The sequence below is a fragment of the Carlito syrichta genome, unplaced genomic scaffold, assembly GCF_000164805.1.
Source record: "Carlito syrichta isolate Samal-C Ts95f unplaced genomic scaffold, Tarsius_syrichta-2.0.1 Scaffold311884, whole genome shotgun sequence".
Lineage (NCBI taxonomy): Eukaryota > Metazoa > Chordata > Mammalia > Primates > Tarsiidae > Carlito > Carlito syrichta.
In genome coordinates, this window is record NW_007255980.1 from 284,252 (window position 1) to 309,059 (window position 24,808).

At 53.8% G+C, this 24,808-nt stretch overlaps 1 protein-coding gene across 1 annotated transcript in view; it reads left to right on the top strand.

Annotated features, from left to right (window-relative positions):
• Positions 1-24,808, top strand: part of COL2A1 (collagen type II alpha 1 chain) — a 32,160-nt gene that overhangs the window by 3,327 nt on the left and 4,025 nt on the right. The window contains exons 2-47 of the mRNA XM_008069255.2: positions 1,446-1,652; positions 3,110-3,126; positions 3,303-3,335; positions 3,437-3,469; positions 3,599-3,652; positions 3,807-3,908; positions 4,873-4,950; positions 5,578-5,622; positions 5,733-5,786; positions 6,183-6,236; positions 6,939-6,992; positions 7,357-7,410; positions 7,538-7,591; positions 7,901-7,945; positions 8,496-8,549; positions 11,603-11,647; positions 12,100-12,153; positions 13,919-14,017; positions 14,330-14,374; positions 14,467-14,565; positions 14,764-14,817; positions 15,196-15,303; positions 15,698-15,751; positions 15,841-15,939; positions 16,070-16,123; positions 16,538-16,636; positions 17,017-17,070; positions 17,398-17,451; positions 17,792-17,845; positions 18,086-18,139; positions 18,396-18,440; positions 18,593-18,691; positions 18,931-19,038; positions 19,376-19,429; positions 19,739-19,792; positions 20,160-20,213; positions 20,621-20,674; positions 20,996-21,103; positions 21,607-21,660; positions 22,114-22,167; positions 22,890-23,051; positions 23,261-23,368; positions 23,608-23,715; positions 24,066-24,119; positions 24,291-24,398; positions 24,633-24,686. Of these exons, the coding sequence (XP_008067446.1) occupies positions 1,446-1,652; positions 3,110-3,126; positions 3,303-3,335; positions 3,437-3,469; positions 3,599-3,652; positions 3,807-3,908; positions 4,873-4,950; positions 5,578-5,622; positions 5,733-5,786; positions 6,183-6,236; positions 6,939-6,992; positions 7,357-7,410; positions 7,538-7,591; positions 7,901-7,945; positions 8,496-8,549; positions 11,603-11,647; positions 12,100-12,153; positions 13,919-14,017; positions 14,330-14,374; positions 14,467-14,565; positions 14,764-14,817; positions 15,196-15,303; positions 15,698-15,751; positions 15,841-15,939; positions 16,070-16,123; positions 16,538-16,636; positions 17,017-17,070; positions 17,398-17,451; positions 17,792-17,845; positions 18,086-18,139; positions 18,396-18,440; positions 18,593-18,691; positions 18,931-19,038; positions 19,376-19,429; positions 19,739-19,792; positions 20,160-20,213; positions 20,621-20,674; positions 20,996-21,103; positions 21,607-21,660; positions 22,114-22,167; positions 22,890-23,051; positions 23,261-23,368; positions 23,608-23,715; positions 24,066-24,119; positions 24,291-24,398; positions 24,633-24,686 (3,242 nt within the window). The remainder of the gene's footprint in view (positions 1-1,445; positions 1,653-3,109; positions 3,127-3,302; positions 3,336-3,436; positions 3,470-3,598; positions 3,653-3,806; positions 3,909-4,872; positions 4,951-5,577; positions 5,623-5,732; positions 5,787-6,182; positions 6,237-6,938; positions 6,993-7,356; positions 7,411-7,537; positions 7,592-7,900; positions 7,946-8,495; positions 8,550-11,602; positions 11,648-12,099; positions 12,154-13,918; positions 14,018-14,329; positions 14,375-14,466; positions 14,566-14,763; positions 14,818-15,195; positions 15,304-15,697; positions 15,752-15,840; positions 15,940-16,069; positions 16,124-16,537; positions 16,637-17,016; positions 17,071-17,397; positions 17,452-17,791; positions 17,846-18,085; positions 18,140-18,395; positions 18,441-18,592; positions 18,692-18,930; positions 19,039-19,375; positions 19,430-19,738; positions 19,793-20,159; positions 20,214-20,620; positions 20,675-20,995; positions 21,104-21,606; positions 21,661-22,113; positions 22,168-22,889; positions 23,052-23,260; positions 23,369-23,607; positions 23,716-24,065; positions 24,120-24,290; positions 24,399-24,632; positions 24,687-24,808) is intronic.

Below are 24,808 nucleotides of genomic sequence, written 5' to 3' on the forward strand. Positions count from 1 at the left end.
TCGGAGTGCGCCCCCCGCCCCCCCCGTAGTATCTCCCCCTCTCTCTTCCCTGGACCCTCTTGGGTGAGGGTGGGCGCTTCCTTAGTCCGGCCTGGAGCCCATTAGCCGGCGCCCCCTTTCTTACACCTTCCTCCCCGCCTGCGTTCTACGCTCCAGTTATTTTAATGGTGGGTGCGTCCCAGCATCCCCCCACCCTCCCCCTAGATTGTCTACCCTACAGGCTAGGTGGAGTTCCTCTAGTGGGAGAAAAAAAAAGAGGGACACGTTTATCTTTAGATTTCCACTCTCCTTAAAGAGCAATGGGCAGGCCCGTTCCTTTCTCCGCCCACCGGGCTTGTGGCTCCTTCCTATTATTCATCCCCAGCTGGGGCCATTGCTTTGGGGATTTTGATGAGAAAAACAGCGCTGGGCGCTCCCTAGCACGTGGTGCGGTCTCTACAGCCCTTGGCGTGCCTAGGAGAGCGCTTGTCAGCACAGGTTTCACTTGCAGCATGAATTCCAGACGGCAGGGCCCTTGTGGAGAGGGATTGGTCCCCGCTATTCTTCCTCTGCTTTCTTGTTGGAGGCCAGGCCCGGACTGGCCAATCTTCACCCAGGCCTGGCATTCAAAGGCCCCGGCTCCCCAAATCGGGATACTGTCTTCCGATGGAGACAGGCCTCTCCAGGGACGGCTACCGCTGAAGGAAGGCCCCTGGGGCCCTTCGGCCCTGCTTGTCTCCTAAGCCATTTATTAGCCTACCTAAGCTCCAAGTGCATTGTTTGAATGGGTCTCTCCCCCTTCCAAATTGGTTCTAATTCTACTGTGATTCATAGAAGGGGATAAGATCCTAATTCTGATAACTCCTTCTTCACCTCCCTTCCTTATGTACCAAGTTTTGGCACCTGGCTGTTTACAGATTCTAATTTTTGTAGGCAGAATTTTCTACATTCTCTCTGAATTTTAGCTGTCAGTTGTATTTAGCAAATCCTGTGATTCCCAGAGGAAAGAAGAAGAAAGAATATCTCTACTGGGCTGAGGAAGTCTCACCGTTTTCCTGTCTCCTTTCTCTTTACAGTCCCAGAGTTCCCTGTCATAGTCTCATCTCTCCCTTCCACTCTCCCTCCAATTTGTGCCTCCCATCCCATCCCCAGGTTTCCTCTATACTAGATGAGTGAAGGGCAGCTACTACCCTCCCCGCCCCCCACCTTCATTGTTGGGTCAGGATTTTCACTGGTGAATAGACAACATGGTTCAAGATGCATAATACACAGTTGTTGAGTACATGATAGGAGGAATGATGTTTTAGGGGAAAAAATACGAAGTTCTTTGTGTTTAGCTGGCCCCAGCCCACATTCTTCAGCATTTGAATGATGTCAAGTTGACTGCAACCTCTCTCTTTTTCTTTCTGGCCTCCTACCCGCTCCTTCCCTTGGCTCTCTGCTTCCCCCGCCCACCCTTGGTGCAGAGGAGGCTGGCAGCTGTGTGCAGAACGGGCAGAGGTATAATGATAAGGATGTGTGGAAGCCCGAGCCCTGCCGGATCTGTGTCTGTGACACTGGGACTGTCCTCTGCGACGACATAATCTGTGAAGACCCGAAAGACTGCCTCAGCCCTGAGATCCCCTTCGGAGAGTGCTGCCCCATCTGCCCAGCTGACCTCGCCACTGCCAGTGGTTGTAATTTATTTATTTCCTGTTCAACATAAATAAATTACTTGCAGGCACAGCAAACACCTTCCCATAGATGCTGGTCATCTCTGCAAAACAGAGGGGCTGGTTATCCATGGAACCCCAGCAGCTGGGGCAGAAAGGAAAGGCTACTTCTCACTTGCAGGTTGAAACAGTGAGGCTGAGATACTAGTGGGTTCCTTCCTTGCCCAGCACCTCCAAAAATATGCTTCTAAGACACGTGGAAATGCAGGTGTGATTCCACAAGAGTGTCCTCTCTGAGCTCATCTCTGCAAATTACTAAAGCCGCAGTGGAGCTCAAATACTCTATCTGGCCAAACCATGAATTAATTCCTCCTCTGACACTGACATCTTGTCTTCTCCATTCCTCCAAGTATGTGTTCTTCAGAGTGGATAAACCTTGGCCAGCTAGTGGGGAAACAGAGGGGACAGGCTCCTTTTTTGAGGTATGAAACATTGGTGGCAGTGTCCTCTTTACTGTTACCTCTCTTGGAGTTGACCCCCAATTAAAAAGCAAGTTACGAGGAAAAGAAAGACTGGGCTCTGGGAGTTCTAGTGGGGAAGGATGGAGATGGAACTAGAATAGAGTTTCAGGTGCCTGCACTCTGGTAGACATTTATAGACTCCCAGCTAGAACCAGTGCTGGTGGATGACACATGTGCAGCGACCCCTCCTCGGCATTCAAAGAGGTCCTATCTCCCTGCAGGGTGACTAGGGACACATATTTAGGTTTCTGGGGTGGCCTTCACTGTCCACTTCCTGCTAGAGAAGACAGTTGGAAGTGAGAAGTTGCCTTTCCGTAACACTTCACCAACACTGGCTCCTTTATGGTATAGATTCTCAGGTTCCATGTCCCTTCCAAGAGGGCCTATGTGAGTGAAGTGTTGATGGCCTTTACTATTTTGCTGCTGCGATGGGGGAGGGGTGATTGATTTGAAATGGTGCTGGCTGAGATGCTCTTTTTAACTCCTATGTCCTGCTGTTTTTTTCGTGCTTGCTTCGAGGAGACCCAGCTTTAATGTAAGACCTTTCTAAGTACCTAACTCTTCTTCTGGGAGGACTTGGTGTTTGGGAAGGGTTTCCTAACCTGTGGGAGGGAAAGAGGGAAGGAATCTTCTGTGCTTTCTTTCTTGGTGACTGATTAGATCTTGAGCTCTTCATTTTCTCTTTGTGTGGCCCTTGCTCCTTTCTTTTGCATACTGCCTGCTTTTTGAATAACAAAGTCTGGGTCACCTCCATTCCTCATGGGTCCTCAGCAATCCAGGGCCGCAGTGACCCTAATACCCCAACCGAGGGGTTCAGTGGAGAAACAGGAAGCTGCCTTCATCCTTGGTTGTGTCCTTGTCTTTGTTTGATTCCCTAAAGAGTGTTTGAGTGACAAGAACTGGTACTATTCCAACTCAAGATTCTTACCTTCATCTCTGTTTTTCCCCCCCTTGCAGGGCGACTAGGACCAAAGGTGAGAGCTTTTCTTTTTCTTTTCGTCCCCCCTTGTGTTTTTTAAATTTATTTATTTTTATTTTTTTATTCAAACCTGTTTCAGAAGGCGCCTCAACAGGGGGGCTGCTGGTGGGGTTTGTACTTGGGGTTTAGTGGGCTTACTCAGCTGAATCCTGTGAATACTTCATGTTTCAGGGCCAGAAAGGAGAGCCTGGCGATATTAAGGATGTAAGTACAAGTTATTCTCACACTGTTGCATCTGGTGGCTCTAAATGGGTCCTTTCCTGTGCGTGCCTCTAACTTGCCTTCATGTGGTCTCTCTTTCACAGATTGTAGGACCCAAAGGACCCCCTGGGCCTCAAGTAAGAAAGACAGAAATTCCTTCCTCCATCCCTTCCTCCGTTTCTTCCTCTCCCTTCCTCACTGCACCTGAGTCACTGATCTGCAGGCTGCGGGCCTTGCTGTCATCTTACCATATTCCTCATCTTCAGGGACCTGCAGGTGAACAAGGACCCAGAGGTGATCGTGGTGACAAAGGTGAAAAAGTGAGTAGAGCGCAATGCTGTTTGATCCTTGTGGACGTCTCAGGTCCCCCAAGGTGCTACCACATACCCAGCCACCTTTTCAACAGCAGCCTGGGAATGGATGGTTCTTGAAGAAACTTGCTTCATGTTGGTGCCTTTTTCTCTTTCTGCCAAGGGTGCCCCTGGACCTCGTGGCAGAGATGGAGAGCCTGGAACCCCTGGAAATCCTGGCCCCCCTGGTCCTCCTGGCCCCCCTGGTCCCCCTGGCCTTGGTGGAGTAAGTATCCTTACTTCCCCTTCCTTCAGGCTGTCCCTCCAGAAATGTGGCTTCTAAATTGCTACTTGCACTTACCTGGCTCACTCCCAGGGTTGCCAGCAGTGTGTACATAGCCTGTCCGTGGGCTTCACCCCCAGGTCTATAATTTAGTGGAATCACATATTAGGCATGAGACGGTGGCACTAAAGGCTGACTTTTTTCTCTCACTGGCTTTCTGTAAAGAAAGTCTTCAGTACCTTGGCTCCTGGCTTCTGTACCATGTGGTTGATTCTTGGGGGTGGTGGGTGTAGGGGTTGGGGGAAGAATGACTGGGCACTTGTATTTCCCTGGAAGAAGAGTGACCACTGTCCTTGGAAGACATTTGTTCTTGGTCCTTGCCAAGTACATTCCAAGCAACTATTCATTCTCATGAAAGAGCTCCACTGAGTGAAGGTGTGTGGCAAAAGTCAATTTTGGAAGTAAACCAATCGACAAATTATATGATTGCCCAGTTTTTGCAGGTTTGCCATTTTTGATGTTTGCTATGTTTTAAATTCTTAATGGGCTCACAGATGCCTACTGCATCTCTTGCTGAAATATCTCAAGACTGTTGATTTTAGTCCTTTGCTGGGCATTAAAGTCTTGGAGAATAAAGAATACCTTTAAAAGGTTTTAGTTCTGTTTCTCCATCTGTGTTAGATAACATGTGTCATATTTTAGAATATAAACTAAGTGTATAAAATGAAATGCAAGGAACTGATACTTCTCCAAATAGCACTTTCTCTTCCAGGGAAATGATTTTGCCACTGTCATCTAATAACAAATTCCCAAAATGACTTTTCGGGCATCACTGATCAATGTTATGTTAGTTTCTAACAATTAGAGTTTATCTAGGTGGAGTTCTTTCTCTCCAGATAGAGCTGCCCTAGCCAAGTACGAAGACCTAGGGCTTCTCAGTCTCCTAATGTTGTTGGGTTATTTGCAGAACTTTGCTGCCCAGATGGCTGGAGGATTTGATGAGAAGGCTGGTGGCGCCCAGATGGGAGTAATGCAAGGACCAATGGTAAGAAAAGACACCAGTTCTTTGCAGCCAAAATGGCAGGAGCTGGCCTTAGCAGAGCCAGAGAGTCTGACAACCATTGCTTTACAGATAATTGCTTAGAGCAGCTCTTCTCCACCAGTTATGTAACCTTCCATTCAGTTAGCAAAGCATTTGGTTTTTAATGGCGATGGATGCCAGTTTTAATGATGCGCTGGAGTGACTAAGAAGAATGAGGATGGGGAGATGCATATAGGCTGATCTGTTAGAAGGCCAGTTGCTATTGCTCTTGGAATGAGAACTGAAGAATGCAGACAGCAGCTACTGTTCTCCAGCATCCACAGACTTCCAGCAGGAAATCTCAGCCCTGCAACTCTGACTTGGCACATGCTAAATGAAACTCAGACTTTAGTAAACATGGCTGCTGTCCAGGAGAAAGCAAGGCCAGCTTCTCTGTCCAAATGGTGCCTATAAATAAAAATAGATTGTTGCGTGGGGAGTGGGAAATGAGAGGGAGCAGACGCTGCAGGCCCCCTGCCCACAGAGTAACTTCTTGTCCTTTGTCTGGGCTTTTGGCTGGGAGAAGATGGCATGCTGGAGGCCACTGGGGAAGCACTTCCAGTAAACCTCTCCTATTCTGTTCCAATGCAGGGCCCCATGGGACCTCGGGGACCTCCAGGCCCTGCTGGTGCTCCTGTAAGTACTGGGTCTTTTCTTCTTATTGGCGTCATGGATGATTGTCAAGCACTGTGGTAGCTTAGAACAGTATATGGGAGTCAACCTGATGTTCTCATGTTACTTTTCAGGGACCTCAAGGATTTCAAGGCAATCCTGGTGAACCTGGCGAACCCGGTGTCTCTGTAAGTACTGGCACAGTCTCACCCTCTGTCCTGGGGAGCCTCTAATGATAGATCTTGGGACCCCAGCTGCTGTGCCTTCCCAGGCTCTGCCCAGCTCTCTCCCACAGCGGGGTGGCACAAAGAAATCCAGATGTCATTTTCTAGCGATGGGGAAACTCTGACAGAGAACCAACTGTGGCAAGAACCACCAGAGACTCTGTCCTAAGAGTCCCCTTCCTCAGTCACCCCAACCTGTGCTGCCTGCCGCCTCCCACTATGATCTCTGCATCTTTGCTCTGACCTTTCTGTCTTCCTCATAGGAGAACTGGCTTCCAAAACGGCCATCCCAAAGTTCCGTCCACTAATTAGGTGTCTTCTCCCTCCAACCATCTCTTAAACTCTCTTCGTTGTTTGTAGGGTCCCATGGGTCCCCGTGGTCCTCCTGGCCCCCCTGGAAAACCCGGTGATGATGTGAGTGTGCCTGAATTGTCACATGAGGACCTGCCTCACTTGAAAGGGCGTGTGCTGGGGGAGTGATGGGAGGCTTCCGGGGTGGAGGCGTCCTGAGGAGCAAGACTGGGCTTCCTAAACTCAGACTATGTCTCCTGTCCATGTGCCCACTTGTGACTGAGCTTGCAAGTTCCCTGTGGACTGCTTTGGACCCAATGGGAAGGGAAATAATTAAAACACCATTTGCCACAGGAAGGGAAATTGAGAAACGAGAGAAGGGAGAGAAAAAAGCACAAGGCAGAAAGATGCAGAGAAGGAAAAACAAAGAAAGAAAAGGTTCAACAACCCAACATTATCTTAATTGTAAATGAGTTAGGAAAAAGCTCAGCCTGAGTCAGGATGTCTACAAAGGATGCAAACGAAGTGAAGAGACAAGAGCTGGCACTCCTGAGCTAGTTTTATGAATAGCATTAGACAGTGAAAGTCTCTCAAGGTTAGGGGAGCTAGTCAACAGAGCCTAGGAGAGAAAGGGCCTGTCAGGGAAGTCAGAGGCTGGTGAGGACAGAGGAGCTTGCCCATGGGTCATACAGGTGTCCAAAAGAATAAATCATGACCCGCAAAAGGCATTTGGGGAACTGGAATCTGCAAGTGCCCTTGCGGCGAATAGCCACCCTGCTACCATGTCTTCTGAGGAAGTTGAGGTATCTCTCTCTCTCCCTTCAGGGTGAAGCTGGCAAACCTGGAAAATCTGGCGAAAGAGGCCCTCCTGGCCCTCAGGTAAAGGGCCCCCTTGCCCAGAGCCTCTCTCACTGTAGCCTTAAACCCAATAGCTCGTTCATAGGTCACTTCGAAAATGAAACACCAGTAGTCCCTGTGTTTATTACGCCTGCCTGTGGATGATGGTGTCTGTGATCCTCACACAGGCCTGGGAGGAGGCTGGACAGTTGTTATGGATACCCATTTGCACAAGATAGGAGAGGCACAGCCAGGGGGGATCTGGGTTTTGCTGAAAGAGCTGTCCAAGTCCTGGGCATCCAGCGACTCCCTGGTGGACCGAGGGAGCTGGAGGCTCCAGCAGCCCAGGGCAGCCTTACCCTGTTCTTTCACTCTGTGCCCTGAACATCTCTGCTTTGAATTGCAGGGTGCTCGCGGCTTTCCAGGAACCCCAGGCCTTCCTGGTGTCAAAGGTCACAGAGTGAGTATCTCTGGTGAGGGTGTTGGAAAGGGATGCCTGTGGGAGAGAAGAGCACTTTGGAGCTTGTCCTCTTCTTCCCGCTTGGGTTTCCCAGATGTTGGATTGAATGTTTTCTCCTATTCCCCAGGGTTATCCAGGCCTGGATGGAGCTAAGGGAGAGGCTGGTGCTCCCGGCGTGAAGGTAAGGGAGCTGAAAGCACCCAGGGTGAGAAGGGGAGGTAAGCATCCAGGAACTTTTCTTTCCAGCCATAGAGGTGTTGTGGGGCTTAGGGAAGTTGGCCTATCAGAACAGCTTTAGCAGGGAACACCCAGTCCTTTATCCCAACGGGCAAACAGCACACCTGGGGGCTTGGGACATTACCCCTCACAGAGCTGATATTTGAGTGCATCAGTGCTTAGCTGAGTGACCACAGCTTCCAGCATCTTCCTTGAAAGTTTTCTGGGTGGCTGAAAGGGGTTCCAAACACTGATCCTTTGCATTCTTTTCCAGGGCGAGAGTGGCTCCCCTGGTGAGAATGGTTCTCCAGGCCCAATGGTGAGTATGGGTGTCCCCCCAGGAAGGCTGCCAGTCATTCTTCAGTCACCTCCCAAAGCCTATCAGATGGCCACCCCATAAACACACCAGAGCTCCCTTCCTGCAAAGCTCATATTTAATTTTGTACAATTGAGCTGATCATGAGCAAAAAGAAAAATGTATTAGATAGATGATTTGTTCAAGATTTTTACCAGTGTTTTTTTTAAATTAGCCTGTTGATACACTTAAAGTGTGCTTCAATTTTAAAAAATTCTGTTTATTTTCAACATTTCGGCAAGCTCATCTGTTGCAAGAAGCAAGATGTGCCTGTAACAAGGTGCTCAATAGGTAACAACAGGAATATTTGTGTGTCCTGTCTGGACAGAAGACTCTTTGGTGTGATCTGAGAAGGCCTGACTAGCCAGGAAGGCAGTGCCATCAGGAGTGCCTTTGCTTCCTGGGCATGGGCATCTCTCTCCTCCGGTATCTGGGAAGGGCCCACAAGTAGAAATGATCACCCTGAGTGCCATGAAGTCAACTCATGCTTGGGCTGTCTTGGTGTGTGTTCTAGGGTCCCCGTGGCCTGCCTGGTGAGAGAGGACGGACTGGCCCTGCCGGTGCTGCGGTGAGTAATTCACAAAGCCAAATGCCAGCATTTACCCAGCACTTTATGCAAAGTTTACACATTTATTTTGCTTGACCCTCAAAACACCCCTGTGAGGGGTAGAGAGTATCATCATCCCATTAAAATCCACTCCAAGTGCACCCATCAAAAATTGCCAGACTGCTGGACACTGTGGCACACACCTGTAATCCCAACACTTTAGAAGGCTGAGGTGAGAGAATTGCTTGAGCCTAGGAGCTTGAGACCAGCCTGGGCAACATAGCAAAAATCTCTTCTCTACAAAAGATCAAAACATTAACTGGGCATGGTGGCAGGCACCTGCAGTCGCATCTACTCAAGCAGCTGATGTGGGAGGATTGCTTGAGCCCAGGAATTAGAGACTGCAGTGAGCTATGATCGTGCCACTGTACTCCGGCCTGGGAAACAGAGTGAGACCCCGACTCAAACATTATATATCTATGTAAATTCCCTGTCTGCACAGTTGGAGGAGGAAGGGTGATGGGAGGGTGGTTGGATGAGAGTAGGACTCTCTTAACCAGTCTGGATCATTGGGTAATCCCTTCAACAGCCTCCACCCACTCCCCAGTCAATCCAGTTGGATTTTATGAATTGACTTAGTTGGCTATATAGCACTGTGCTACTCTTTGTTCCTTCTTGTTACTCAGATAATGATGCCCTAGAAAAGTATAACAGAGTCGAGCACCGACTCCAGGGTCTTTTGACTTGATGCAGCTACTAGTGATGTTATATGATCCTGGTGGACACCATTCCATGGGCCCTTCCTATGTTTAATACCCTATATGCTTTGTTTCATCTTCCCCCAGATCCTATTTAGTAGGTTCTATTCTCCTCATTCTAGAGAAAGAGAAACCGGGGCACTAAAAGGTTAGATAGCCTAAGATAAATGTAATGCCTTGCAGCCTCAGGCTCTGGTGGCCTCTAGTTAACGTGAGAAATTAAGAGCAAGGGGATTGGCAGCTGATGGAGGGTGCAGGGTGGGTGCCAGACAGAGCCTTTAGCTCTGATCCCTGAGCAATAGCGAATCCTTGCAGGTGCTTGGTCAGGCGAGTGATGTGATGAAAGCCGTTTAAGAAAGATTATGCTTTCTGGAGATTTTACACCCCAACCACCCAAGCTCTGAGGCCCCTCCTCACAGGTCCTTGCAGGGCTGGCCAAAAGAAATCCGATTCTCTCAGCTGTGCTGCTTTCCAGCTAATGTATCTGTTTGGCAGACACATTAGTGAAATAGGCAGCAGCCTCGACCCCCATTTGTCAGCCAGAGCTGCTGAAGTGCCTTGCCCCAGGGTCACTTTGTGTGAGGGGATTAGAGTGTCCTGGGTCTGCCAAGAAACACTGCCTTTTCTACAGATTAGCAGGACGTGGCTTGTGGCCTCTTCTCGAGACTCAGAGCCACAGTAGCCTCAGTCTGTGCAGGGGTGAAGACCAGCTACATCACCTGCCCTTGTTCTCCATCCTTCCTGGGCACAGCGAGCCTTGCTTCTCAGTTCTCCTTGCTGGTTCCCGTCACCACAGTAGCCAGGCTGGCAGCACATGTAGGATTTGGCTTAGAAGGTTGACAACGTTGCCTCTGAGTCCTTCTTTGCTCCTCCTCCCACTGCCCTCCAATCAGACTCCACTTGGCCAGGCTTCCACACTGAGATCTCCCAGCAGCCTTGACTTCCAGAAGGTGGTTGTGCTGTGTCTGAGGTGTGCAGGCCCCAGACATAGGGCAGCGTCACATGGTTCCAAGTGTGAACCTGGTGTCGAGGTTGGGTTGGGTACTGGGCAGGGTTGGTCTCTGCCTGCTGTGGTCATGTGCCCTCCCTTGGGTCTGACTGTGCCCTCTCCTCAGCCTTGCTGCAGGGAGAGCTGGCAGATGGCAGCCTAGCTCTGGCCTCTCAGAGCAGCACAGCAGCTCCCTTCGCTGAAGCCCAGCCCTCCTCTCTCCTGGCCAACCCCTGGAGGGAGGGTACTCCAGAACTTCCCAAGGAACACGGTTTCCCAAAGCAGCCAGGCCAGCCCAGAGGGGCTGTGGCCAACACTGAAGCTTTATGTTCCCACTGACGTTTTTCCTAAGTCTCTTGCTTTTCTGTTAAATGCCAGTCTGGAGAGTCTCAGTTAGGAGAAATGGACCACAGCCAGGAAGAAGACTCGAGTCTTCTTTAAAACATGAGCTCCCCCTAAAGCATCCTTCTCCTTCTGAAGAGAGCTCAAGATTGGCAGGCAGAGACTGGCAGGCAGGGCTCAGCAGAGGAGAAGCCCCCACCTGGCCTGCTTGGTCAGGTCCCAGGCCCAGCTCTACACACCCTGCTGGCTTCTAGAGTTTGGGTAGTTCCCTGGGACCTGAGAGGCCTTAGAGAAAATTTAGGGGTGCCACCACAAACACAGGGAAAAAGCCCTCAAAGCACAAGTCCTGTAGAGAAGGAACTGGCAACCCTGCCTTGCTTTGTAAAGCAAAGCCTCTCAGGGGCATGAGCTCAGATGTCGTCTTGGGCTGTGACTGGTGCCACAAGGAGCCAGCAGAAGACATCCTGCAAGCATCTTTGTTTTCCTTAGAGCAGGTTGTCTGGGGATGGGCCAGAGCACAGAGGCAGCCTGGAATTAGCCAAGAGGATTTAACCAAGGAGGCTAACCAAGCTAACCAAGCTTGAAAGTGCTTCCCTCTGTGAGCTGGCAGGAAGCACCAAGTCTAGGTTGCTGCTTGGCTATTTTCCTTTAGCTCAATTCAGAATCTTTAATAGCTTAGCCTTGAGGTTATGGATCTTTGGGGTCTAAACTGAAGTTGAAGAGATGAGGGCGCTGCAGGGAAATGACCTAAGCTTCATTTAAGATGATATCGAGCCCATGGCTGCCCTCTGGCCCCCCACTTACGCAGATGCCATGGAGGGGTTCCCATAATGGGCTGTTCTGCAGCTCATGCCCTGCTGTCCCCATGCTTAGTGGGACACCCCAGGCACAGTGTCTCCCTTGTTTTCCGTGAGTGTGGGCCATGAGCAGGTACATGCTGGACCCATGGGCACCTCTCATGCCTGTTTTCTTCTCCTTTCTCACAGGGTGCCCGGGGCAATGATGGTCAGCCAGGCCCTGCAGGGCCTCCGGTAAGTTTACTTCATTGGTTGTAGATGGTTGTAGTCATGTTTTCAGTCTCAGAAAGCAGCCCGATGACGTCTGCAGGGTGTATTTGCTCTGACTTCTATTGGGAAGGAGGAAGAAGGAAGGAATAATTTTTAAATATTACTTGAGTTTGTTGATTACAAGTTTGAAGCATTGGTTCATTTTTCCAAGTCACCTTTTCAATAGTCTTTTTTGAGGAGGGTGGTAAAGAAGTGTCTGCTTCTCACCACATGTACAGTCAGAAACTTGCTTTGCCTTCTGAATGCTAGGCAAAGCAAGGCATCTCTCTGGAGTTTCTGAGGACACTGGTAATGGGGATAATTTCATCCAGGGAATTTTAGTCACAATGGATATAGAGTGAAATTAGTACACAGGTGGGAAGGAGTGGAGGCCAGAACTGGCATTCACTTGTCCTCTCACCCCTTCTTCTCTTCAGGGTCCCGTCGGTCCTGCTGGTGGTCCTGGTTTCCCTGGTGCTCCCGGAGCCAAGGTGTGTGCCCTGCTGGTGGAGTCATGTCGACAACCCCTTACTCCATTCTGAGCAGTGGTGCCCACCCCGCCCACTGCCCCTCTCTATCTAGGCAGGGAAAAAAATAGGTCTTGCAGTCTCGCATGGAGGAAAGTAAGACAGAATGAAAAAAAGCAGGAGGTCCAGTTACAGTTTCAGAGTGAAGGAAGACTGACAGAAGAAAATGGGACACATCAGAGATCTGGGAGGGGACAGAAGGCCAGGAACCGCAGTAAAGAAGACAGGCACATCTAGGGGAGACCCAGCAGCTTGAGACCTGGAATGGCTGGACTGGAGGAAAACAGGAAGGAAAGAGGGCATGGCCAGGGAAGAGGGCACAGATAGGGAAGAGGGGACGGGCAGGAAAGAGGACACAGCAGAGAGCCAGCTCTCGCTTTCCCCTCTTCCCTTTGGGTTTCTGCGTCACTTGGGATGCTTAGACTCTTCCCAGCTGTGTTAATGGAGTTCTTCAGAGGATTACTAGAGGCCAGTGGGAGGCCAGCCAGTTCAGGGACAGGGCCCTGTGGCCCCGGAGGGATTCCAGGGTGAATGTCCCAGGGAGTGAATAAGGAGCCTCCGTGTGTCACTGGCATCAGGTTGCTTTTCCCCTCCTGGGGGTTTCCATGGCAACCAGACAGTGTCTGAGGCCCGGAGCCCGGTGAAGGAGACCCATTGTGAAGAGGGACAGCGGAAGGTGAGGGGGCCTGACCTTTGGAAAACAATAATTGCAAGAGTGAAGCAAGAATGTTCTGAGAAGAAACCTGAGGAGGCTCTGCCCTCTCTCCAGGTCACCAGGCCTCTCCAGGGACGCTGCCATCCAGAGAGAGGCTGTAATTTTCAGGAAAAAATGAAAGTAAAAGGAGAGGCCATTTTGAGAGGGGGAGGGGGCTGCTGGAGGTCCCCAGGGAGGAATTAAACTGTGGTGAGAGCTGGGAGGAGTGGAGTTGGAGGGCTGTTCCTGAGTGTTTTTGCCCTGGCTTTCTGGCTTACTTCAAACAGGGTGGGACCAGAGCCTAGGATATCACCACTCATCCATCTATGGGTATAGTAGGAGTGAAGTGCTCTGAGTTCAGATATTCAGGGAGGTAGAAGGCCAGGTGACTGGGAGGTCACTTCCAGGGACTCCAGTTCTTCAATAAAACAAAAACCACCTGAGTCTGCGGGTTCGAGATCCACCTGGGCAACTTGGCGAGACCTCATCTCTACAATAAATAAAAAAAATTAGCCAGGTGTGGTAGTGCGCACCTGTAGTTCCAGCTACTTGGAAGGCTGAGGCGGAAGGATCGCCGGAGCCCAGCAGGTTGAGGCTGCGGTGGCCAGGAGCGTGCTACTGCCCTCCAGCCTGGGCGACAGAGTGAGACTCCAACTCAAAACAACAACAAAAACCAGAAGGGGCCGGGGGAAGAGTGGTGTCTGTCCATTATCCCACTATACCAGATGTCAGGGTCTCCAGCCCAGGCCTTACTGAGGGGTGTCGATGGGACCCACAGGTTTTATTGCTGGAGTGCATACCTGCGTCATTGTCTATGAAGGCAGGCATGGGAAGTCATCAAATTATCAGATGAGTGGGGGCCAAAAATGACAGCATGACCTACGTGTGACCACATGTGCTCATGTGCAGAGGTGGGGTGCCCCTGTGTAATTCAGCTCTCAGGGCCATGCACACAGCTGGCCCTGAGCTGTTACTAACCCATTAGAGATCCGTGTCTCCTCTCCTCTTCACTGGATCCTCTGTGTCTCTTTCCAGGGTGAAGCCGGCCCCACTGGTGCCCGTGGTCCTGAAGGTGCTCAAGGTCCCCGTGGTGAAGCTGGCACTCCTGGGTCCCCCGGGCCTGCTGGTGCCTCTGTAAGTGAAGCTGCTCTTTGGCCTTAGGAGCCTGGAGTCTGTGACCTTGGCACTCTTGATTCTGTCCTTTGCTCTGAAGGACATGGGCCCCAATCTATCAAGCCTGCCATCTGGCCTAACACCTGCCCCAATCTCTAGATGTATTTCCCTCTATCCCACCTTGTTGAAACAGGGACACTCCCTTGTAGTGTGAGTGCCCCTGAAATGAACAGCACCTGTCCCAGGCCTTTACATCTGAACATGGAGAGCTGGGAGGTGGTTGGGTTTTTTTCTTTGCTGCTTATTTGGCACTGACACTGTCTCCTTTTTCAGGGTAACCCTGGAACAGATGGAATTCCTGGAGCCAAAGGATCTGCTGTGAGTGTTGCTCCCGAACTTTGTTCCTCCAAGTGGGGTTGGTCCTGCCTCACCCTGCTCCTGACTTTCCTCCCTTCTGCTTACACCAACAGGGTGCTCCTGGGATTGCTGGTGCTCCTGGCTTTCCTGGACCCCGTGGTCCTCCCGGCCCTCAAGGTGCAACTGGTCCTCTGGGCCCGAAAGGTCAGACGGTAAGAACCAGAAGTGACCCCCCAAGTCCCACTGATATCCCTGGGGTCAAAGCTATCACCCCTACTTCCCATCCTTCCCTGCCCTGGCCTCACACCAGTGTCCATCTGAGGTCTAAGGGTGCTTTAAACAGGGGTTCTGGAGGCAGGGCAGGCTCTCTGGAGAGGACCCAGTGTGACCTGCCTCTCTTTTCTGCTAAGGGTGAACCTGGTATTGCTGGCTTCAAGGGTGAACAAGGCCCCAAGGGAGAACCTGTGAGTATCTGCCTACAAGCCGTGTCTTCTCTGTTGCTGTTCTATGGGGTACAGAGCCATTTCCCCAGCCCCACTGCCCACCTCCTCTTGGCTCCCACCCCCTAGCCTGGGCCTTCTTAGGTTTTGCCAGAGAAGGGGCCTTAGCAGGGCTGAGAAGACCCCGATGCAACTTTATCTCCCATCTTTGGCTCAGCCAGTTTGAACTTCACAGCCTTTCTCTTCCCCCTCTCTAACATGGCTGTTCCTTTACGGTCCCCCTTTCCCAAGTTCCCCAGCCCTGAAACAATTACCAAGGCTACCTGCTCCATGTTGTGGGCCAGAGCTAGCCCCAGAGCCAGGTGAAGACTCATCCTGTTTCTCTTTTCTGTTGGTATTCAGGGTCCTGCTGGCCCCCAGGGAGCCCCTGGTCCTGCTGGTGAAGAAGGCAAGAGAGGTGCCCGGGGAGAGCCTGGTGGTGCTGGGCCCATTGGTCCCCCTGGAGAAAGAGTAAGTGAACCAAAAGGCCCATCCGTCTCACTGGGGCTGTGACCTCTAGATGGAAGTTGAGTCCTGTTGCTCTGTGTTCTTGCTAAATCCATGACTTTTCTGGGCATCGTACACCTCTTTGCTCCATCCACCACCATGGGGATAGAGGTCCCCTGTACTTGGTTGTATCCTGCCACCCCTAGGATGACACAAAACAGTTTGAGCTTCTTCCCAGAAAGTTGGGGACAGGCTCAAGAAGTTAGTCTCTTAGAATCTCCCAGGCCAAAGCTAGTGAGCCCCGGAAATTTTGGTTGGTGGGTCAAGGGATGGATCCCCTGAAGCCTAGCTGGGCTCCAGTCACCATTGAGATGGGGGCTGTTCTCACTCACTACCTCTCCTCTCTGCCTCTTCCTAGGGTGCTCCTGGCAACCGTGGTTTCCCAGGTCAGGATGGCCTGGCAGGTCCCAAGGTGAGTGGGGAAAAAGGGGCTGGGATCCCTCCCTGTATCCCTGGTCACATGGCATCCCACTGACTCCCTCCCTGTCTCCTCTTGCATAGGGAGCCCCTGGAGAGCGAGGCCCCAGTGGCCTTGCTGGCCCTAAGGGAGCCAACGGTGACCCTGGTCGTCCCGGAGAACCCGGCCTTCCTGGAGCCCGAGTAAGTAGTAAACTGTGGTTGCCCTTGGCTTCAGGCCCTTCCCAGTCTGCTTCTCTCTAGCTGTGCTGCCAGGATTGGGAGGTCCTGGGGCCTACCCTTGACACTACCCTCTTCTCTCTCCTGAATAAAGGGTCTCACTGGTCGTCCCGGTGATGCTGGTCCTCAAGGCAAAGTTGGTCCTTCTGTAAGTCCATCGTCGAGAGGTTATTCAGAGGGTAGAGGGATATCCTCGGGGAGTTTGGGAGGGGGCAGCCTGGAATGCTGTGAGTTTTGAAAATTGGGTCAGGGGAATAAAGGGTAGTTACAGGGACCAGGTGTGGCCCATGCAGTACCTGTGAGCTCTGAAAATGTCACCCCCTTGTGTATTTGGGACTTTCCTTGGGAGAACAACATCTTGTGAATACTTTGGGGCAGACTTTTCAGCAGCAGTGCTTTGTTGCAGATGGGCCCATGTGTGCTGTGTGGTCAACCCCAGATGCTGTGTGGGTGTGGCCAGTGCCTAGTCCTCTGCCTGCCACATAACAGGCACTTCGTGGATGTTAGACAATCAGGTGTGGTCAGAGTGTCTATGTTCTAAGAATGGTATCCTCTCTTCCAGGGAGCCCCTGGTGAAGATGGCCGCCCTGGACCTCCGGGTCCTCAGGGGGCTCGTGGGCAGCCTGGTGTCATGGGTTTCCCTGGCCCCAAAGGTGCCAATGTAAGTAATAATTTGCTCTTCCATTTCCTTCCATGTGGAGAGTCCCCTCCCCCCTTGGAGAAAGGGTTGGATCCTGAAGAGAGTCAATTCGGGGACAGTGATGAGTGGGGTACCTGTGCCTTGGGAGTGCATGTGACCTGGGGGATCTGAGGGTCCCCGAGAGCCTTAGGACATCACAGCCATTACATTGTTCCGTGGGACAGTACCCAGTGGTCTGGCTGCCATGAATGCCTCTGAACACAAGAGAAGAGGCTGATATTTTGCTTGATCCTTTGCTTTCCATCAGGAGGTAACTCCAAGCCCCAGTACTCCCAGTCTGCTCTGTCCCCTGCTCCCTCCTAAACATTCCACCTCATGTTCGTGCAATCTCTTTCCTCTAGGGTGAGCCTGGCAAAGCTGGTGAGAAGGGACTGCCTGGTGCTCCTGGTCTGAGAGTAAGTACCCCTCCCCACTGCCTGTGGTTTGGTGTTGGCTGGACACCTGGAGGGACAGGGGAGTTGACTCTTCATGGCATGGCCGGGCCCTTTGGGAGCCTGCACGAGAGACTATTGGTCAGCAGGCCATGGGGATGAGGAAGGCCTCCATGCTGAGAAAGACGGAGAGAAAAGGCCAGGACTGGGAAGGGAGGGATGCCTTGGAGATGGAGTTTGCTTGGGGGAACATAGAAGTCAAAAGTGCCCTGCCCAGTCCTTGGGAGTGAGAGAGCTGCAGAACTAAAGCAAAGCCTAAGTCATCGTCTCGTCTTTTTCTCTTCCCTGTAGGGTCTTCCTGGCAAAGATGGTGAGACAGGTGCTGCAGGACCTCCTGGCCCCTCTGTAAGTATATGCCCCGGTGACCTTGTAAACAGGGACTTGGAGGCAAGAGGGTGGGGGGACCATCCAATAATGGGACTGACAGATGTGGATCTGGGTTGAGCCGAGACCCTAAACCCACCCTGAACTGAGGCTGGGAGGCAGAGTGGACCTCCCTCTGGTGGAGAGGAGTGTGGGTCATTGATAGAGAGCAGTGAGGCGTGCACGCACACAGGCACAAGGTGACTGGCAGTGCAGAAAGGCACCTGTCCTCCCACCCTGCTAATTCCCCCAGTCCTTTCTAGCTGAGGCTCTCAGGCCCTCCAGAGCACGGGCTCAGAGTACCTTTTCTTTTCCTCTGCAGGGACCTGCTGGTGAACGAGGCGAACAAGGTGCTCCTGGGCCATCTGGGTTCCAGGTAGATGGCTGGGCCTGACTTACTGTGCAATCCCTTCCCTGCTCAGGGCCCTCTGGGGCAATAGCAGGCACTGAGGGTGGGGGGCTCACCCCTCTCATGGGGTACCAGGGGATTGAGGTTTCTCTGCACCCTGGCTGTCATTGCTGCTGCCTTCTTTGGGTCTGTCCTATGCTGTACCTCCCTGGAGGGCAGAGGCAGCAAACTCACTCCTTTGCTAATGCTTGTTACTTTGGCTTCTAGGGACTGCCTGGCCCTCCTGGTCCTCCAGGTGAAGGTGGAAAGCCAGGTGACCAGGTGAGTATGGGGCTCTTTGAACCTGCAACCCATTTGGATGGGATGGTCTCTCCTGATGCCTAGGAGGCAAGGGCAAGAGGGCATAAGGAATCTCATGAGACCTGGGAGTATCCTGGACCCAAATCCCAGCTCTCCACAGATGACACAGTCTGAGCTCAGCTCCCCATCAGAGGAGGGATATTCAGCCTCCCCAAGAAGACTTCAGGGGTCTGGGACATGAAGCTGTCACTCGCTCACATCTTTCTTTGTTCTCCAGGGTGTTCCTGGTGAAGCTGGAGCCCCCGGCCTTGTGGGTCCTAGGGTGAGTGCCCTGTCACCATTGTTGGGGTTTCCTTGGGCCTGCCTTCTCCCTGGGCTGCCTGTCCTGGGTCTGGTGTTCCCCCTTTCCCCTGCTTCTCTCTGGGCTTCTCCCTGCTGCCCTTGCCTGATTGCTCCTTGGTGTCTGTGCCACAGGGTGAACGAGGTTTCCCAGGTGAACGTGGCTCTCCCGGCGCCCAGGGCCTCCAGGGTCCCCGTGGCCTCCCCGGCACTCCTGGCACTGATGGTCCCAAAGTAAGTGAGGCTGAGTCCTGCAGGAAGTTCTGAGCAGACTGAGCAGGAAAAGGAAGGGGAGGGGGCTCAGGAGGAATGAAGAATAAGAGGGAGAAGTGGAAGATGGAGCCGGAAAGGGGGTCTGGGAAGGAGGAAGGGAAGGAAAGAGGGGCTTGGGGTCCTGGTTTCTCAGGCACTATGCACTGGGGCCCAGAGGGAGGTGCTGCCCACCACAGACTCCTTCTTGCCTTCCATTCCAGGGTGCTTCTGGCCCAGGTGGCCCCCCCGGGGCTCAGGGCCCTCCAGGTCTTCAGGGAATGCCCGGTGAAAGGGGAGCAGCTGGTATTGCTGGGCCCAAGGGAGACAGAGTAAGTACCAGGTTTGATGCGCCTCCCATAAAGCTGTGACTTTGCCACATTCCTACCCTCTCACTCCCTCCCTCCCCAGTGATACCTGGCGGTGACTGTTCCAGTTAGCCTTTCTTGGGAAGTGTGCAGAGCCCCCTTCCAAAGCAACCTGCCTTTTAGTGGCATCTTCTGCCCCTGTTCATCTTGCTCCTGTTACTCCTTGTCACCCACCCTGGGACCACAGCACATCCCTCTTGGGCATGATCAGAGCTCTCCCAAGTGCTCCAGCTAGGGCGGGCCTGAGCCCACCAAAAGGGTCCTGGAGCGCCCCTGAGAAGGCTGGTTTTCTCTTCCCCAGGGTGATGTTGGTGAGAAAGGCCCTGAGGGAGCCCCTGGAAAGGATGGCGGACGAGTAAGTGAAAGCTGATTGCAGGACTCCTGGGAATTGGGGTGGGAGTAGATACAGGGGACCTCATGGGTCTCTAGCTCTGCAGTTGGGGGAGCAAGGGAGGCCTGGGCAATGTATGAGTGGGGATCCTGGTCCTGTCTCTGTGTGGGCTGGGCAACTGCAGAGACTTGCCTGTCAAACTGGGGCCAGAGGGTGAGTGGGAGCTCTGGGGATCATGGAAGGATGCACCAAGATCAGCTGAGCGTGGGACCCCAACTGCCCAGCCCAGTTTCTCCCTTCCTTCCTCCCTCACTTCTGCCTTCCCTCCTCCAGGGTCTGACTGGTCCCATTGGCCCCCCTGGCCCGGCTGGTGCCAATGGTGAGAAGGTGAGTCACAACTCCTTTCTTCTCTCCGTCTCACCTCCCTGCCACACCTCCTTCTCTTCTGCCAAAGATTGCTGTATCTTCTCCTTACTCACCAACTGTCATCTTCCTGCCCATGGAGGCTGTGAGGAGTGAAGGGGGGTCCTCTTAGAAGTGGAGTCATTGGCTGTGTGCCCTGTCAGTGGAGCAGCTGGACCGGGGGTAGAAGTGCATCTAGCAGAGGCCTTCAAGAGGGTACAGGTGTGGGCAGAACAGCACCTTCCCGGGATCCCCTTCCCAGCAGCAGGGCTCCCTGGGTACACTTTGCCCTCCCCCACTCCGACTCCCCACCCCTCCTCATTCATGGCTCTTCCTCCCCTTCCTCCTTTAGGGAGAAGTTGGACCTCCGGGTCCTTCTGGAAGTGCTGGTGCTCGTGGTGCCCCGGTGAGTGTTTGCCCCTCTGAGCATGACTCTGCCCCAGACCCCTGGGGGTCAGGAAACCATTGCTGTCCCTTAGTGAGGTCTGTCCCTTAGCATGGCCTGCAGGCTACCTGACACCAGCTCCCTCTCTGCCCTTTGGGTCTAGAGTGGGAGAAGAGATGGGAAGGGGAAAGAGAAGGCATGTTCCCCCCACCCCCATGATTTGGTCAGGCTTTTGGGTCAGCAGATCCTCTGACCAGGAGAGGCCTTCTGAACTGGGTCTTCTTCATTCAGAAATAAGGCCACTTTCAGATGCTTTTTCTGGGGTACATGATGCTGGGTGGGGCCCAAGGGGCTCTGGACTCTCAGAGGGGAGCAGAAGCAGGCAGGCATTGGGGGCCTGACCTCTCCTTGGGCCCCTTCTCTCACAGGGTGAGCGTGGAGAGACTGGGCCCCCTGGACCAGCTGGATTCGCTGGACCTCCCGTGAGTAGCTCTGTCCACCTTCCTCCTGCCTCCCTCCATTAAGGTTGGCTCCACACCCAGCCCAGGGGCATCTGAGCCTGTGGGGGAGGGAGGGGAAACACACACTCCTTCCCTCCTCTCCTTTCACACCTCCAGACTAGCACAACAATACTATTTAGGCCCAGGATACACAAGCACGCACACACACACACACGCACGCACACACACACACACACACACACACGCACACATACACACACACACACACTCAGTCTCTGCTCTTTTGAAAGAACTCCCAGGATTTGGCTTGCCCCTCACTCGTCCACCTCCTTCCTGTCACAGGGTGCTGATGGCCAGCCTGGTGCTAAGGGTGAGCAAGGAGAGGCCGGCCAGAAAGGTGATGCTGGTGCCCCTGGTCCTCAGGGCCCCTCTGGAGCTCCTGGGCCTCAGGTGGGTAAACCCTGAACATTCCCAAGTGTTGTTCCCTAAAGGCAGGGGTTACTGGGTGCAGGAGTGGAGGCCCCAGTAGAGTAGGCAAAGGATGGGTGGCCGGCCTGGGGAACACCCCACCTGTGGGTCAGTGGAAGGAGTTTTCACTGTCTTGGTGAGGCATGTGGAGTATGTGGACGGGAGTGTCACATCAGTGTCTCCACGGATGACAGCCAGCCAGGACTAAGCAGTTGGTGTCCTGGGGGGGAGGGAAGGTGGGTAGAAGGAAGAGCTTCCTGGGAAGTGAGATCCTGGACTGGCTTCATGGATGCTACTGTGCTTCTCCTAGAACGAAAGCCTCCAGGGTGGGCAGGCCTGCCTAGGACAGCTTCTCCAAGCCAGGATTCTAGTGCCAAGAAAGCTGCATCTTTGAAAACCTGAGGAGTCCATTGCTGAAGCTCAGCGAGAAGCCCACCGCCTTCTCTGGGCTCCTGGACCTCACTGTCTTCCTCTTTTCTTCCCAGGGTCCTACTGGAGTGACTGGTCCTAAAGGAGCCCGAGGTGCCCAAGGCCCTCCGGTGAGTGAGGTCCCTCATACCCTACCCCTGCCGTACAAAGAAGGTGTGGCCCCAGGGGTCCAGCGGCCAGTGGTGTTCTGGGATTCACCCCACCTCCTCCTTTCTCAGTCCTGTTTGTGCCCCAGCCTGAGTCCATTCCACAGCAGGTGGAGGAGAGAGCACCTCCCTGCTGGATGCATAGTTGATCTCCCCAGCCCTAAGCTCGGCCCCTTACTCAGCTCCCTGAAGTGCCAAATGCCCCTTGCAGGGGTAGGAGGCATGGGAGCAACATGTGCCTGATTCTGTGGCTACAACCGGCGGTCCCTTCCTCCCTCTCCAGCTCCCCCTTGCTGCTCTGTAGCCCCCGCCCCTTTCCACACCAGCCTTGGCGACCCTCCCCACCCACACCACCAGTTTGATTCCACAACCTCCTGAGGGCCTGAGGTACTCAGGGGCTCTCCTCTCCTCACACAGGGAGCCACCGGATTCCCTGGAGCTGCTGGCCGTGTTGGACCCCCAGGCTCCAATGTAAGTGACACCCCAGGCATGGGAGGCAGAGGCAGGGCCTGAGTAGCCTGACCCAGCCCCACAACAGAGGGTCTAGAGAGCTCCAGGCTGGGCTCCACCCCCCTTGCCCAGTCCCACTCCCTGAAGACAGCTGGGAGCAGGGGTGTGGCCCTTCCGTTGGCCATGAGTGGCTTCCCTGCTGGCTGGGCTCGACCCTCAGACTTCTGCTCAGTGGGCAGGACAGGGCTGCCATGATAACTTTCAACCTGGACATGCATTTCTGTGCACCTGGCTGTGCTTTCTAGAAAGTCCACAGGTCCTGCTCTTTCGGGGAGTTTGCATGGATGGAGTAGAGGTGATGGGGGTCACTCGGCTCACCAGCACCAGGTGCAGAGGGAATGTGTTCTGGAGCAGCAGGAGGCCCAGGGGTCAGAAGAGCAAGGCTGGAGCAGTTCTCTGAGGAGCGGGGGATTGAGGACAGAGGGAGGAGGCAGGAGCGGTTCCAAGCAGGTGGAGAAGGGGAAGCAAGCGGGGTCTGGAGAAGCTGGGGCTGGCTGCCCAGAGCTCCCATGCTGGGGGAAGGCCACAGAATAGGCTGGCATAGGGGGTCAAACTGCCCTTAATGTGGGGAGGTAGGGAAACCCCCAAAGGGGAAATGGCTGTCCCTGAGGCTACGGTGGCTTTGGCAGCCAAGATAGGAAAAGGTGAGGTGAGTTCTCACTTCCTGTATTTGCTCCTTCTAGGGCAACCCTGGACCTCCTGGTCCTCCTGGTCCTTCCGGCAAAGATGGTCCCAAAGGTGCTCGAGGAGACAGTGGCGCCCCTGGCCGAGCTGGCGACCCTGGCCTCCAAGGACCTGCTGGACCTCCTGGCGAGAAAGGAGAACCTGGAGATGATGGTCCCTCTGTAAGTCCCTCCCCAGGCTTGTGCTAGGGTCCCTGGGAACAGAGTTGTGAGAGGCTTCTGAGCTCACAGAGTGCGGGGTGGGAGGGAGCAGGAGCTGTGGGGAGGCGGGGAGGGGGCGGCACAGAGAGAGGTGCACTGGCAGGGCCGGAATAGTCTCGGCCAGGTTGCACACTCTGTGTCACTTCTCATCTCCCCCTCTCCTCTCTTAGGGTGCCGACGGTCCTCCAGGTCCCCAGGGTCTGGCTGGTCAGAGGGGCATTGTTGGTCTGCCTGGACAGCGTGGTGAGAGAGGATTCCCCGGCCTGCCTGGTCCATCGGTGAGTGTGGGATGCTTCTCCCTCTGGTCAAGCTGGGCCCAGTCTGGCCCAGTTCCAAGGCTCTTTGCTCAGTGCTCTTGGTGTGGTGGCCTGGCCTCTACAGAAACAATGCCAGAAGCTTCCACCTACTCATCACCCTTAGAACTGTCCCTTCTTCTGCCCTTTCCCTTGAAGGGCTAGTGGGCCCTGGCAGGGAGGCTTACCTTGTGCACTCATCGTCCTTGTCTCTGTCTCTCCAGGGTGAGCCTGGCAAGCAGGGAGCTCCTGGCTCATCTGGAGACCGAGGTCCTCCTGGCCCTGTGGGTCCTCCTGGCCTGACTGGTCCTGCTGGTGAACCTGGACGAGAGGTGAGCAGTGGGACCCCTCTGGTGGCCCTGACTAGGGAGAGGAGCCCTGTGTGTCTCTGTGCCAGGCCAGACAGACCAAGTCCTGGTCCCTAGAGAAGGGGGTTGCAGAGTTGGCCCATAGGCCCAAGAACCTGGGTGCATGGGAAGGTCATGGGGGAGAGACAGGCACAAAGACCAAGAGCTGGGCCCACAGAAAGGAAGGCGATAGAAGCTCGTCAAGGAAACTTTGGTTCCAAAGCATCAGTGGGGCAGAAAACAACAGTTCTGGGCTTCTGAAGGGAGGACAGGAGAGCAGAGCGGGAGATGGGGCAGGAAGCAGCCCTCATGTATTCTTGTTTCCTTCTGCCCAGGGAAGCCCCGGTGCTGACGGCCCCCCTGGCAGAGATGGCGCGGCTGGAGTCAAGGTGAGCATCTGGTTTTTCTGTGCTGTGGGATGGGAAGGACATTGCCTCAGGCCTGACAGGTCAGCCTGGGTGGCAGGTTGGAGTCAGAGTCTTGTCTTAGTCTGAAAGGATCTTTCTGTCCCTGCCTCTTCTGGAACATTCTTCTCTTAGCCTAGACCTCTCTCCTGACAGGGTGATCGTGGTGAGACAGGTGCTTTGGGTGCTCCTGGAGCCCCCGGGCCCCCTGGCTCTCCTGGCCCCGCTGGCCCAACTGGCAAGCAGGGAGACAGAGGAGAAGCTGTGAGTATCCTGAATTCAATAATTCAGCCGGTGGTAAGGAGGGTGGCTTAGTAAGCAGGGGGCACTTCCAGGATGACCCTCCCCTGTGCAGGGTGATTGAGGCAGCCCCTGGGTCTAGGTAGTCCGTGTGCCATATGAGTGGCAACCTCAGTCCCTAGGGGCAGACGCAGAGGAGCTCCTGCCCACAGCCCCAGTCTTGGCTTTGCTCTGACACTGTTCTCACGCTCTCCTCAGGGTGCACAAGGCCCTATGGGGCCCTCAGGACCGGCTGGAGCCCGGGGAATCCCGGTGAGTGTCCAAGCATCCTGTGCTGGGTCCCCAGCAGGGGCAGACCTGGAGGGCGGCAGGGACCCTGTGGTTCCTGGGACTCCTCAACTCTGGTGGGACACACAGGGCTCCTGTCCTGACCC